Genomic DNA, 11,706 nt, shown 5'->3' on the forward strand with positions numbered 1-11,706 from the left:
GCCTGTGCACCCTGCCAGGTGCCCGCCTGCCACGGTGGCTGCTCCCAGCCAGTCACTCCACAGAATTTATGGGCTGTGAATCTCTCACATCTATGGAGGAAATGGACAGGACAGGCAGACTGAGTAAGCCTGGGAGGCAGGTCAGGGGTTGACAGATCTTCCCTCCCTGGGGGCGCCCCAAGTGACCAGCCAAGGAGGCTGGCTGGATACAAGAAGGCTTTCCCCCATTTCTCTCTGCTCTGATTAGCTGGGCATCTGATTTGTCCTTGAGACCCTGATACTGCCACTTCACAAGATCCTAAACTACTGCCTTTACCCCCCACTCCCCCTCCACCACCAGGTTCTGATCTCCACAGTCCCAGCTACTGACTGGACGCCATCACAACCTTACCAATCTTCAGAATACACTCCTTTCCATCCGACGAAATGATAGAACCCTCTGAAGACTCATTTGAGACGATGATGGAGCATAAAAATCCATCATCAAAACAAATGGAGTCCTCCGAGGGCTCATCCAACACCACCGAGGCGACATCAGGCAGTGGAGTGCGGGGAGAGGCAGGGCCAGCCAGCAGACCAGCCCAGGAAAAGAAGGAGCCACCCAGTGGCCCACTCCAGGAAATGGAAGAGCTGCCCACTGATCTACTCCAAGACATGGAGGAGCCATCCAGTGGCCCACGTAAGGAAATAGAGGATCCACCCAATGACCTACTCCAAGACATGGAGGAGTCATGCAACGGTTCACACCAGGCAAGGGGGGATCCACTCAGTGGAGCATCTGATAGGATGAAAGAAGCATCAGTCAACCCATCGGGAGCCCGAGAAGAGCAAGAGGCTCACACTGACCTGAAGGAATCGGGAAGGGAGGAGACTCCTCAAGAAGGGCAAAACCAGACCGAGCACTCAACTGCTGAACTTATGGCCATGACGAGGTCCATCATCTCGCTGTACTTCCGAATGCAAGACCTCAAAGAGCAACAGAGAGTAGCAGAAGAGATTTTGATCAAAGGGATCAATGCAGGCCAACTGCCCGCCCCAAAGCACTTCTCTGGCGATCGCAGAGAATTCCACGAGTTCATCGTACTCTGCCAACTGACCTTACAGAGCTACCCAAGAATGTTCTATAACGACCGTCTGCGAGTCGGCTATGTCATCAATCACCTGTCCGGCTTGGCATTAGAATGGGCCAAAGCTCTACTGCAGGAAAACAGCCCCCTGATCGGAGACTTCCCAGCCTTCCTGGAGGCCATGTCAGAGGTGTTTGAGTACCGCCAGGCACTGCGTGTGGCAGAAGAGGCCATGTTCACCATCAGGCAGGGCGGCCGCTCTGCCACTGAATACATCGATGAGTTCCAGAGCCTGGTACCCATCTTGGGCTGGCCAGATGAAGTCCTGCAGGCCCACCTGTGCCAGGGGCTCAACGAGGAGATCAGGCACTATCTATTCCGGGTCCCTCAGCCGGATTCCCTGGACAGTCTGATTGTGCTCATCCTGCAAATAGAGGAGAAGCTGGCAGAGAGAAGAGCCATGCTCAGGCTGCCCCCCGAGGCCCGCCCCCGGAACCTGACCTGGATCGACTCACCTGCTCCGGAGAGGTGGATGGTCAGCAGCTGGCTGCCCAGCGAAGTCCATCCGGACATCAATCGCGCCCACCTCTTCCTGCTGCTCATGGTGAGAGTGAACCCCTACCACAGCGTCGCGGTCCAGGCCCTGGTGGATTCGGGAGCTGACGGCAACTTCATGGATGAGAAGTTCGCCCAAGAGCACTACGTCGAGCTCTACGAGAAGCCGTACCCACAGCCGGTCCAATCCGTGGACGGCTCGCTGATTGGCAACGAGCCTGTCTGGCTCTACACGGAGCCCCTGGTGTGTATCCACCAGAACCACCAGGAGTCCATCGAATTTGACATCGTACCTTCACCGAACTTCTCCGTGGTCCTAGGCATCCGCTGGCTCCGAGTCCACGCCCCCGAAGTCGACTGGATCAAAGGCCGCTGCACCTTCCACTCTCCCTACTGCCTGAAGAACTGCTTCCGCCCGCCCCCGCCATGCATTGCCCTGGAGAGGCACGGCATGAGCCTGCTACCCGGACTGCCACACCCATACTCAGACCTGGCCGACGTGTTTAACCCGAAGGAAGCAGATGATGAGACTTCCGACCAGCCAAGCTCAGACGGATCCGATGATCTTTCTGAATCAGAGCCCTCTGAGCTTCAGCAGGCTGGAGACAGTGATCACAGCGAGACCTTTTACGAGTGTCCCTCCACCGCGCCTTGGGAACCTGTGGGTGCCAGGATGCAAGAAAGAGCCAGGCTACGGGAGGAATACTGGGACCTGCAGGACATGCTGACCAACAGACAGGACTACATACAGATGATTCCGGAACTGTTTGACCAGTTACACGGAGCCGAGTGGTTCACAAAACTGGAGCTGCGTGGGACCATTGTGGAGGAAAGCGAGAACGGGCACCGCACCGAAGATGTGTGGAAAGCGGCGTTTGGTTTGGAGCTTGAAGAGATGAAGAGCTACCAGCCGTTCGCGCTCTCCCCAGACCCTATCATACCTCAGAACGTGATTCACTTCATCCTAAAGGACATGCTAGGGTTCTTTGTGCTTTCTTATGGCCAGGAAGTCCTGATCTACTCAATGAGTCAGGAGGAGCACCTCCACCACGTCCGCCAAGTCCTGGTCCGCTTCCGCCATCACAACGTCTACTGCTCCCTGGACAAGAGCCAGTTCCACCGCCAAACGGTGGAATTCCTGGGCTTCGTCGTCACCCCCAAAGGGGTGAAACTGAACAAGAACGTCATGACCATCGTAACAGGGTACCCTACCCCTGGCTCCAAGCTATCTCTGCGAAACTTCATCGAATTCGTCTTCCCCTACCGCCACTTCGTGGAGCGCTTCAGCATCATCGCAGAGCCCCTGGTGCGGCAGCTGCTCAGCTCCTACCAGTTCTACTGGGGAGTCGAGGAGCAGGAGGCCTTCGAGTGCCTGAAGAGGGCTTTCCGCAAGGCGCCCCTCCTCCACCACCCCAAGCCCCAGAACCCCTTCTACTTGGAAACCGGCGTCACCGGCACGGCCCTGCACGCCTCCCTGATCCAAATTGACGACCAAACCGGCAAGAGAGCCTGCTGTGCTTTCTATTCCCGCAACATCTCCCCTATCGAGGTTGAGTACTCTCAAGTGGAGATGAAGATTCTTCCAATACGGGCTGCCTTCATGGTGTGGTGCCGCTACCTGGAGAACACCGAGGAGCCCATCATGATCCTTCTCAACACAGAGGATCTAGCCTCTCTGAATAATGACAGGCTCACCGTACTTCTCCCCGGGCATTGGGTCTTCTTCTTCTCCCACTTCAACTTTGACGTCATGGAGCTGCCAGAACAAGATGGCGGCCGAGCTCTGCCACCTGTGAGAAACCTCCGGTGGAGGAGAGCCTTCCAGAGGAACACTGCCGCCAGGCAAACCCTGCTGCTGGCCTCAAGGGGATTCCCCAGGGATCCGGCGGTGGAATCCGGGGAAGAAGAGAACGAAGAACAGGATGAGTCCAATGAACAGACCCTAAGGCAAGAGCTGCTGGCCCTGATACCCATCGACCAGATCCTCAACAGCTTCCTCGCCCACTTCAGCGTGGCCCAGATCAGAGCCGTCATTCTGCATTTCTTCCGAGGCCTCCTGTACTGGAAGAACACCCTAGCCCTGGCAGCCATCCTTGTGCTACTGCGGGTGAGGCAGTGCCTCTCGCTGCGGCCGGCACCCGCCATGCAGGTGGCTCGGCCCCAGCCCCAGCGCTCCCTACGACTCGTCCTGGATTCGTCCCTCATCGCAGGCAGCAGCATCACGACAGCCATCACCCAGCTGCTCACCCAGATGCCCGCTCTCGTAGGCGCAAACACCATCCCAGCCCAGGAGCTGGCTGAGCTGTTCCTGGGCCCCGGCCGCTGGCAGCGAAATGCTCTACACTCCCAGGCCCACCGAGGCCTGCAGTTCACCCCTGGGTTCTGGCTGACGCTGTGTGAGTTCTTCGGTGTCAGAGTCACCCCCCACGAGGGCCACCTCCCCGCCCTGCGTCAGAACCGCTACCTGGAGCTGCACGTCGTTGGTGATGAGGATGTCATCTTGCGAGAAGCCCTGCAAGACGACCTGCAACGTTACCGTCAGTGTGGCCTGCATGACGGCCTGCAAGACACCTCGCAGGACAAGCAGGACAACGACGTGCAGGAGGCCTCGCCCAGCCACACAGCAGCCGCCCACCCACCCCGCCCACGCCACCTGATGGATCCGCAGGTCCTGGAATTCCTTGGTAGCCGCCTGCTCCACATCCGCAGTGCGGATGGCCAGCTGCACCTGCTCAGCCGCGAGCAGGCGGCCAGGGCCCTGAGCCGGTTCCTGACCCTGATCTACAGGCGGGCCCTGCCCATCCCCGCCTGGGAGAGCCAGCCCAGGGAGCAGGCGAGGCTGGAAGAGTTGCCTGATGAGGACGAAGATGCTGACCTCGACTGAAGACGCCTCCCCGTCTCTAGCAAAGAGTCCCCTCTATTTCTCGCTCCAACACTTCCCGACGTCCCCTGGCCTCCCCGTGCCTCAGCCTGCTTCGCTTCCCTTCCTGCCACTCCTGACCCGAGAGGAACCCACTTGTGAAGGGCAACAACTTCTTCAACTCATCAACCAGCGATGCCACCTGTGCTAACGGACTATCCAGTCCTCAGAGACCCAGCGCCAGCCCTGGGCTGCGAGTTCTCAGTTCTCCAGGTCCCAAGCCCGTGCCCGGGAGTGACATCCATGAGGGAGAAAGCAGTGGCGAGCAGGAAGTGACCCCATGACGCATGGGCAGATGAAGAAGCAGGCACAGCAGGCGCAGCCAAGCAAGCAGGTGCCGGGGCCCCCCCACCCCGCCTGGCGACGGCCACCCTGTGCCGCCCCGGGACACTGACCTCGGGTGCTCCACTGACTTCTTCTACCTCCACTGCCGGTGCTCCTGCTCCCCTGAGCTCCCGCCCCCGCCCCCAACCCCCACCCCCCAACCTCCCGATGTCTGATGATGTGGTGCCTCCCTCACCCCCATCCCACCCTACAAGCAAGCCCACCCCCACACCCCCACCACATCTGCTTCAGCTTTTTTGACCCCACCTTCCTCTGGCCCTGAGCTCTGGACTTACCTGGACAAAGCCGCTCTTTGGGGCATCCGGACGTACCAGTGCCACTTACCAGACTTGTACAGCAAAGAGGGCCCCTTCATGCCTTGGGGTGCCTTTCCCTCCCAACACTGAACACTGGACAATGCAAGAGTGCAGGGGCCCCTCATAAAGGGATGGTGTCCCAGAAGGCACACAGACACCCAGGGGACCATGCAGAGTCGCAGAGAGGCTCTGGCCACACCACCACTTTGCACGGGGAGTAGACCCTTCCCCACCCCCTGAGCTTTCTCACCCCCCAATCTTTTTGCACTCCTCAAATAAAGCAAAATAAAAAACCGTCTGACTTTGGGGTTTGTTCTAAAAGTGGAGGTGGTGGGCGGATAGGCAGGGGAGGGGACACGCATGGGAGGAGGGAGGGAGTAGGTAGGGTGGGGGGGGGGGGCAAGTGGACTGGGCAGGAAACACTCTGCCCTGAAACAGCCCCTGGGGGCCTGGCACATGGGCAGCAGGCCTCCCCCAACCTTCCTGAAGGTGTCCCCACCAAGACTCTGGGCACTCCTTTCTGCCCTGAGAAGGTACCCACCCTCACTGAGGCCACCAGGGATGTGCACCCCCCACAGGCTCACGTCAAAGAGAGGAGAGGACAGAAGAGGTGCCTCAGCGCAGTGGGAGGCGGGGGAGTGGGGGCTGCCTCTCCTAAGGGTTCCAGAAAAGGGAGCCCCGGAACCCAAATCCCACCTCTGGCCTTGGCCTCCTCGCCATGTGAGAAACGAGGTGCGGTCTGAGCCCCACACTGCAGGGTCCACAAGCCCTGGTCTCAAGCAGTCCCTAACCCCCACCCCGAGAGGAAAAGGCCTGGGTCCCATTTCAGAGGGTCATGCTGTCCCCAAAGTGGCAAACTGGCTGTTCTGAGGGTGAGGGTGCACTGCCCTGGGTAGGGGGGCTGCCGGGGGTCCCACAGGAGTTGGGGAGGTAGGGCAGGTGGCACTCACCCACTCTGAGATCCCCCTCCACAATCCAGGACACGCTGACCCCTCTTCCTGGCCATGGGTCACACCTATCCAGGAGTGGCCTCCAACCTCCCAGAGCACCCCCGCCCCAATGCACCCCCCCACAGGTGAGAGCTCTGTGAGGACACAGAGGGGAAGGAGCCGTGGGCCTCTCTCAGCACGACCTTGAACTTCATCTAGGAGGGCAAAAACACTGGAGCTCCGTGCACATGGCCCCCCGTGCCAGGACACACCAGCTCTGCCCTCTCTGCCCTGCTGAGGAACCTGCTCCTGAAGACACAGTGTGAGACCACCCAACAGATCTCAGGCTCAAACTCAGGGGCCCCGCCGGGTCCTGACTAGCCTGAGTTGGAGCAGCCCCATCCCCTAGGAAAGCCATTTCCACCTGGCCCCAGAGTTCTCAGCTCCCACAAGGAAGAGACCCCACTCTGTCCTCGAGGCGAGGCACGGGAGCATGACAGCCCCCAGACAGTGTGGCTCTGCCTCCTGCCTCTACCCATCATGGACCAGGACCACTGGGCACACAGTGGGGAGCCCCTGCCCGAGGACACACCCCACGGGAGCCCAAGGCTGGCACTGCAAGCTCAGCCTCCTTCCTTCCCTGCACTGCCCAGCCCCACACAGGGCTCACGATGCCCTCCCAAGTCCCCGGGGCGCCTGGCCTTCAGCCACCGTCCACCTGTCTGAAGAATCTACCCCTGATAGCAGCACCAGGAGATCATGGTCAGGATCCCCAGGTTCCAAGGCAGGGGCTACACCTCTGGGCTTCTCTCTCCCTCCACTGGCTGGCTGCAGGAAGGCCTCTCCCAGCCTCAGTTTCCTCATCTGTCACTCCAACCCACCAAGGCTGCTGTGAGGATTCAGAGTTAAGAATCAACTGCTGGGCACAGCTGGCACTCAGGGCTCCCAGCCCCATCCACAGGCTTCTTATGTCAATTTCCCAAAGTAAACTTAGGGAAATCAAGGCCCAGAACCGGCTGCAGAGGAGCTGAGGACAGAGCCAGGATGGAGGCCCCTTCCTGGTGGCTGATCTTTGTCCTCTCACCTGGGCCACTTCACCCACTCCACCTCCAGTCACAAGGCCCAGCAATGACCCCCACAACAGCCAACACCACAGCAGCTCCAGAAGCTCAAGGGCTCCATGTCTGTTTGTCCGTTCACCTAGCACTCTGCCTCTGATGGCAGCCCAAGACAGGCTGCCATGGGTTAAGGCCAGGGGCTCAGCTGCAAGAGGTGCAGATCCCCTTTAGTGACCTGGCCCCAGAAGGCCCCAACTCTGACTGGCTGGGTGACCTCAGGTAGTGGCTGTCCATCTTCCAGCCTGTTTTCCCATCATCAAATGGGGGATGTAGTGAGAGGGAGGGTCGTTTCCAGAATAACCAGACCCAGTCTCCAAGGGCCGCTGGTTCCTAAAACCCCCTCTGGTCCCAGACGACATTCTTCTTGAGGCTCCCAAGTCCCTTGAAGTAAACTACCTTGGGACAGAGCCTGGGGTCATAATGGAGGGTCCCTAGATCAGGTCTCCTGGAGGCCACCCCTCGGGGGTCCCAGAGGCTGGACTTTAATGGCAAACCTCTGTCCTTGCTTGGTAAGGGCTCCCTGGGTAAATGTGGGGTGGATTGGCAGTCCCCGTGTCCCTGCAGCCAGGACCGTCGAGGACCGCCATCCTTTCCTCATGGCCATCAAAGGAGGAGGGGCAAGGCCGGGTGCAGTGGCTCACGCCTGTAATCCCAACACTTTGAGAGGCCGAGGCGGATGGATCACCTGAGATCAGGAGCTCGAGACCAGCTTGACCAACATGGAGAAACCCCGTCTCTACTAAATAACAAAAAATTAGCTGGGTGTGGTGGCACATGCCTATAATCCCAGCTACTCGGGAGACTGAGGCAGGAGAATCGTTTGAACCCGGGAGGCGGAGGTTGCGATGAGCCGAGATCGCGCCACCGCACTCCAGGCTATGCAACAAGAGTGAAACTCCATCGCAAAAAAACAAAAAAAAAGGTGGAGGGATGAACAGGACTACCTTGCAGGGTAAGGCCAAACAGAATTTACCAGCAATAATCACCCATGCCCTACAGTGGGGGAATCCAGACACGCACTAAGGTGAGCATATTTATCCACAGTTCATACGCGCACGCACACACACACACACACACACACATATATATATTGACTACGGGGCTCCCAGTGCTAGAGTGGCCATGGCCCCCCACACCAGCAGACAGCGATGACCTCGCCTCATTGGCTCTCTTGCCCCATCCAGCCAGAGCAGGTTTAGTTTACAGAGAAGAGCGGCAGCCCCCAGGCCCAGAGGAGAACTACTGATAAAGTGATGCAATGGACTCTGCGGACTCCGGGGAAAGGGTGGGAGGGAGTGAGGGATAAAAGTACAAATTGGGTTCAGTGTGTACTGGTCAGGTGATGGTTGCACGAAAATCTCACAAATCACCACTAAGGAACTTACCCATGGAACCAAACAGCATCTGTTCCCCAAAACCTATGGAAACAAAAAATTTAGAAGAAAAATAATACAAACCTTTTTTTCTCCTGGGGAAAGAAAAAGGAAGGTGAATGTTAAATGTCATGCTGGGTTATGACATCATGGCCACCACAAAAAAAGGTGAAAACTCCTCTGAACAGCAGACCGCCCAGCCTGGCGCGTACGCTGGCACACAGGCCCACGGAACCTGGTGGGCCACAACCAAATGCACCCATTTCTACCCCCAGGTCACTGATGTCAGGGGATGGAGGGAGCCCTGAGCTCCACCCCTGCTGAGTCTTGTCCATCAACCTCCCTTCTCGGCCCAGCCCACCCCCATGAGATGCCCAACGTGGCAGCCTCCAACCCTGGTGCACGCAGGGCCAATTTCTGGAACACTCAACAGCACACCACCCAGGCAGCTGAGGGCTACTACTCACCACTCGGGTCCGGACTCCGTTCATCCCTCCTGCGGGTGGGCCCAAGTCCAGTTAGGGCCTTGGACTCAGGCCCCTGTGCCAGGAGCTTGACCAGCTCTTAACAATCTGCCCAGGGCAGAGACGTAAGGTCCCCTCCTGCCCACCTGGTGACCCCGGTTGCTCCCAAAGTGAAAAAGAGAACGACAACAGATAGAAGCCATCACCCCCACTCCCAAGCTCCACCCACCCACCCAGAGCCCTGCTGCGGGGCCGACAAGACCCTTGTCACGCCCCAAGCCCATGAGCGCTGACCTCAGACCCAAACAGTAAGCCTCGTCCAGACCCCTGACCCCCTGTCTGAGATCAACAAAGACAAGCATACCCATCCTGACACCACAGAAGCTGAGGGGTAGACCAGGAAGGGAGGGGGTGCATGGGGGAAGGGGGGTGAGGAAGGGGAGACGGGAGGTGGGAGAGAAGGGCAGGGGAGAGGGTGCTCCCTCCTGCAGGAAGGGAGGGGGTGCATTGGGGAGGAGGGGTGAGGAAGGGAAGATGGGAGGTGAGTGGGAAGGGCCGAGGTGAGGGTGCTCCCTCTTATAGGAGGAAGGGGTGCATGGGGAAGGAGGGGTGAGGAAGGGGAGATGAGAGGTGAGTGGGAAGGGCAGGGGAGAGGGTGCTCCCTCCTGCACCCTCCTGTCCTCTCTAATGGCCTCAGCTACTGCAAGGCCTCTCTCCCCACACTCGCTGCCCTGCTGCCCTGATGCTCATGCCTGGGCTGGCTGCCATGGCTTGTTAATGGGGTTAATGATGCCAGTATCACAGGGCTTGGTGCGGGTCACCTCTGCCATGCACAGGACCTGAGTTAGTCGGAGAGGCAGAAGACAGAGGTCCAAGAACCAGGGGCCACCGCCGTGCCCCCTGCTCATGTTGCCGTTGGCCACCCTCAGGTACCCAGCCTGGGCAGGGTGGGCACAGGGGAAGAAGGGGGCCCAGCTGACAGCTTCTGGGGACCCAGAGTTGGGAATCCTTGGGGAGAGGGGAAACGTCTCCAGAACAGGTTTAAGGAGAGAGTAAGAAGCCGCCTGTGAGGGGCCTCAGCCTCCTGGTCATGAAAGAGTCCTGGGTAGAGGCGGAGACCCCTCGAGGAGACCCTCCTCTTGGGGCACAGAAAGGGCCAGGCCTGCTCTGCCAAAGCCCCACCCCCTCAGCCCTGGGCACAAAGGGGCACCATCTCTCCAATGTCTGTCCATCCATCCTGTGGGCCAGGTCCCTTCGGAGGGCTCTGTGTGGGGGCACAGCCCCAGCCCCTCAGTGGGAGAAGCCCCAGGGCTACCCAACTCCCCCTCCGGCCTATCTGCCCTTGGCTGCGGAGTCAGCCCAGGGGGTGTCCCACCAGGGGCATAGTTCCCTGCCAAGGAGGGGCCTCAGAGATGGCCCAGCCCCAGGCCCTCCCCTCCAGGAACTCAGAGAGCTGCAGAAGAGAGAGAGAGAAGAGCCCAAGGAGCATGCCGGGAAGAGGCTGGCAGGGCAGCAGCAGACTTGAGGACGCGTCCCCGTGCAGCCAAGGGTGCAGAGGAGGGTCCGGGGGCTGCGCGTGGTTGAAGGGGATGAAGAAAGGCATCATATAGGAGCTGGATAACTGTGCATCAACTCCTGTATGAAGCCGTTCCCACCCCCCAACTACTGACTACGGGCCGCAACCCTCCTCCCAGAAGCGCAGTGCAAGCGCTCGGATGGCAGAGGGGACGCCTGCTGCTAGTGGTTAGAGCAGTGACAGCAAGGAACAGCCAGCCCAGGCAGTGCCACCCACGGCTGGGCACCTGCAGCACTGGGGTACCTGTCCACCCTGCCCACCTTGCCCTACCTGCCTCCTATGGCCAGGGCCTGGGCCTCCCTTGGCCCCACAGAGCCCCCAGGTGACTGTGGAGCCAGGCCAGGGGACGGAGGTTGGGGAGGTGAAGGGGGAGGCAGGCCTGATTCTGGCCCAGGTCTGTTAGTGGACATCGGGGGCTCAACCCCACCCATCCACTGCTTTGACTCCCTGGTACTTCTCCAGCCTTGCCTTCTACATCTGTGAAACGGGTTGCAACAGGCACCTCTGGGGACCCAGTGAGGACTCATGAAGTCCAGAGGCACTTCAAGAATTTCCCAGAGACAGAAAGTAGATTTTTGGTTGCTGAGGGCTGGGGGGTGTGCATGTAGGGTGAAGGTGACAGCTGAAGGCTCTGGAGTTCTTTTGGGGGTGATGAAAATGATCTTAAATTGATTATGGTGATAGTTGCAGATACCTGTGAATAACTACAACACACTTCGCTGTGAGCTTTAAAGGGTAGATTGTGTGTATGTGGATTACATCTCAATAAAGTTGTACCCCACAACATCTTCCTTTGTTCTTTGACATCTTTCTCAACCACCATACTGCCTGCCTCGTCCTACACTCCCCAGCCATGCACACCACCAACACACATGCACAGGGACACACAGCCAGGCAGTGGTAGGTGGTCAAAAAATATCTGTGAATAAATGACCTGATAATATAAAATTCTCTGAAAGAGCCCATGGAGGGAAACCTTTAGGGAATGGGGTTAAAGATTAAGAAGTAGGGGTGGGGGGAGGGTATGGAGGTGGGAAAGAGGCTCAGAGTGACACATGAGTGG

The 11,706-nt window shown here is 58.7% G+C and overlaps 1 protein-coding gene across 1 annotated transcript; it reads left to right on the forward strand.

Annotated features, from left to right (window-relative positions):
* The first annotated feature begins 340 nt into the window (after positions 1-340).
* Positions 341-5,477, forward strand: RTL1 (retrotransposon Gag like 1). The gene has a single exon (XM_032134975.2). The coding sequence runs from the start codon at positions 427-429 to the stop codon at positions 4,504-4,506; it is 4,080 nt and encodes a 1,359-aa protein (XP_031990866.1). The 5' UTR covers positions 341-426; the 3' UTR covers positions 4,507-5,477.
* The last annotated feature ends 6,229 nt before the right edge of the window (positions 5,478-11,706 follow it).

Source organism: Hylobates moloch, unplaced genomic scaffold, assembly GCF_009828535.3.
Source record: "Hylobates moloch isolate HMO894 unplaced genomic scaffold, HMol_V3 SCAFFOLD_16, whole genome shotgun sequence".
NCBI classification, from domain to species: Eukaryota; Metazoa; Chordata; class Mammalia; order Primates; family Hylobatidae; genus Hylobates; species Hylobates moloch.

What these genes read in the sequence shown, in the direction of transcription:
- RTL1 (XM_032134975.2), top strand. Translation starts at nt 427, where the DNA reads ATGATAGAACCCTCTGAAGACTCATTTGAGACGATGATGGAGCATAAA.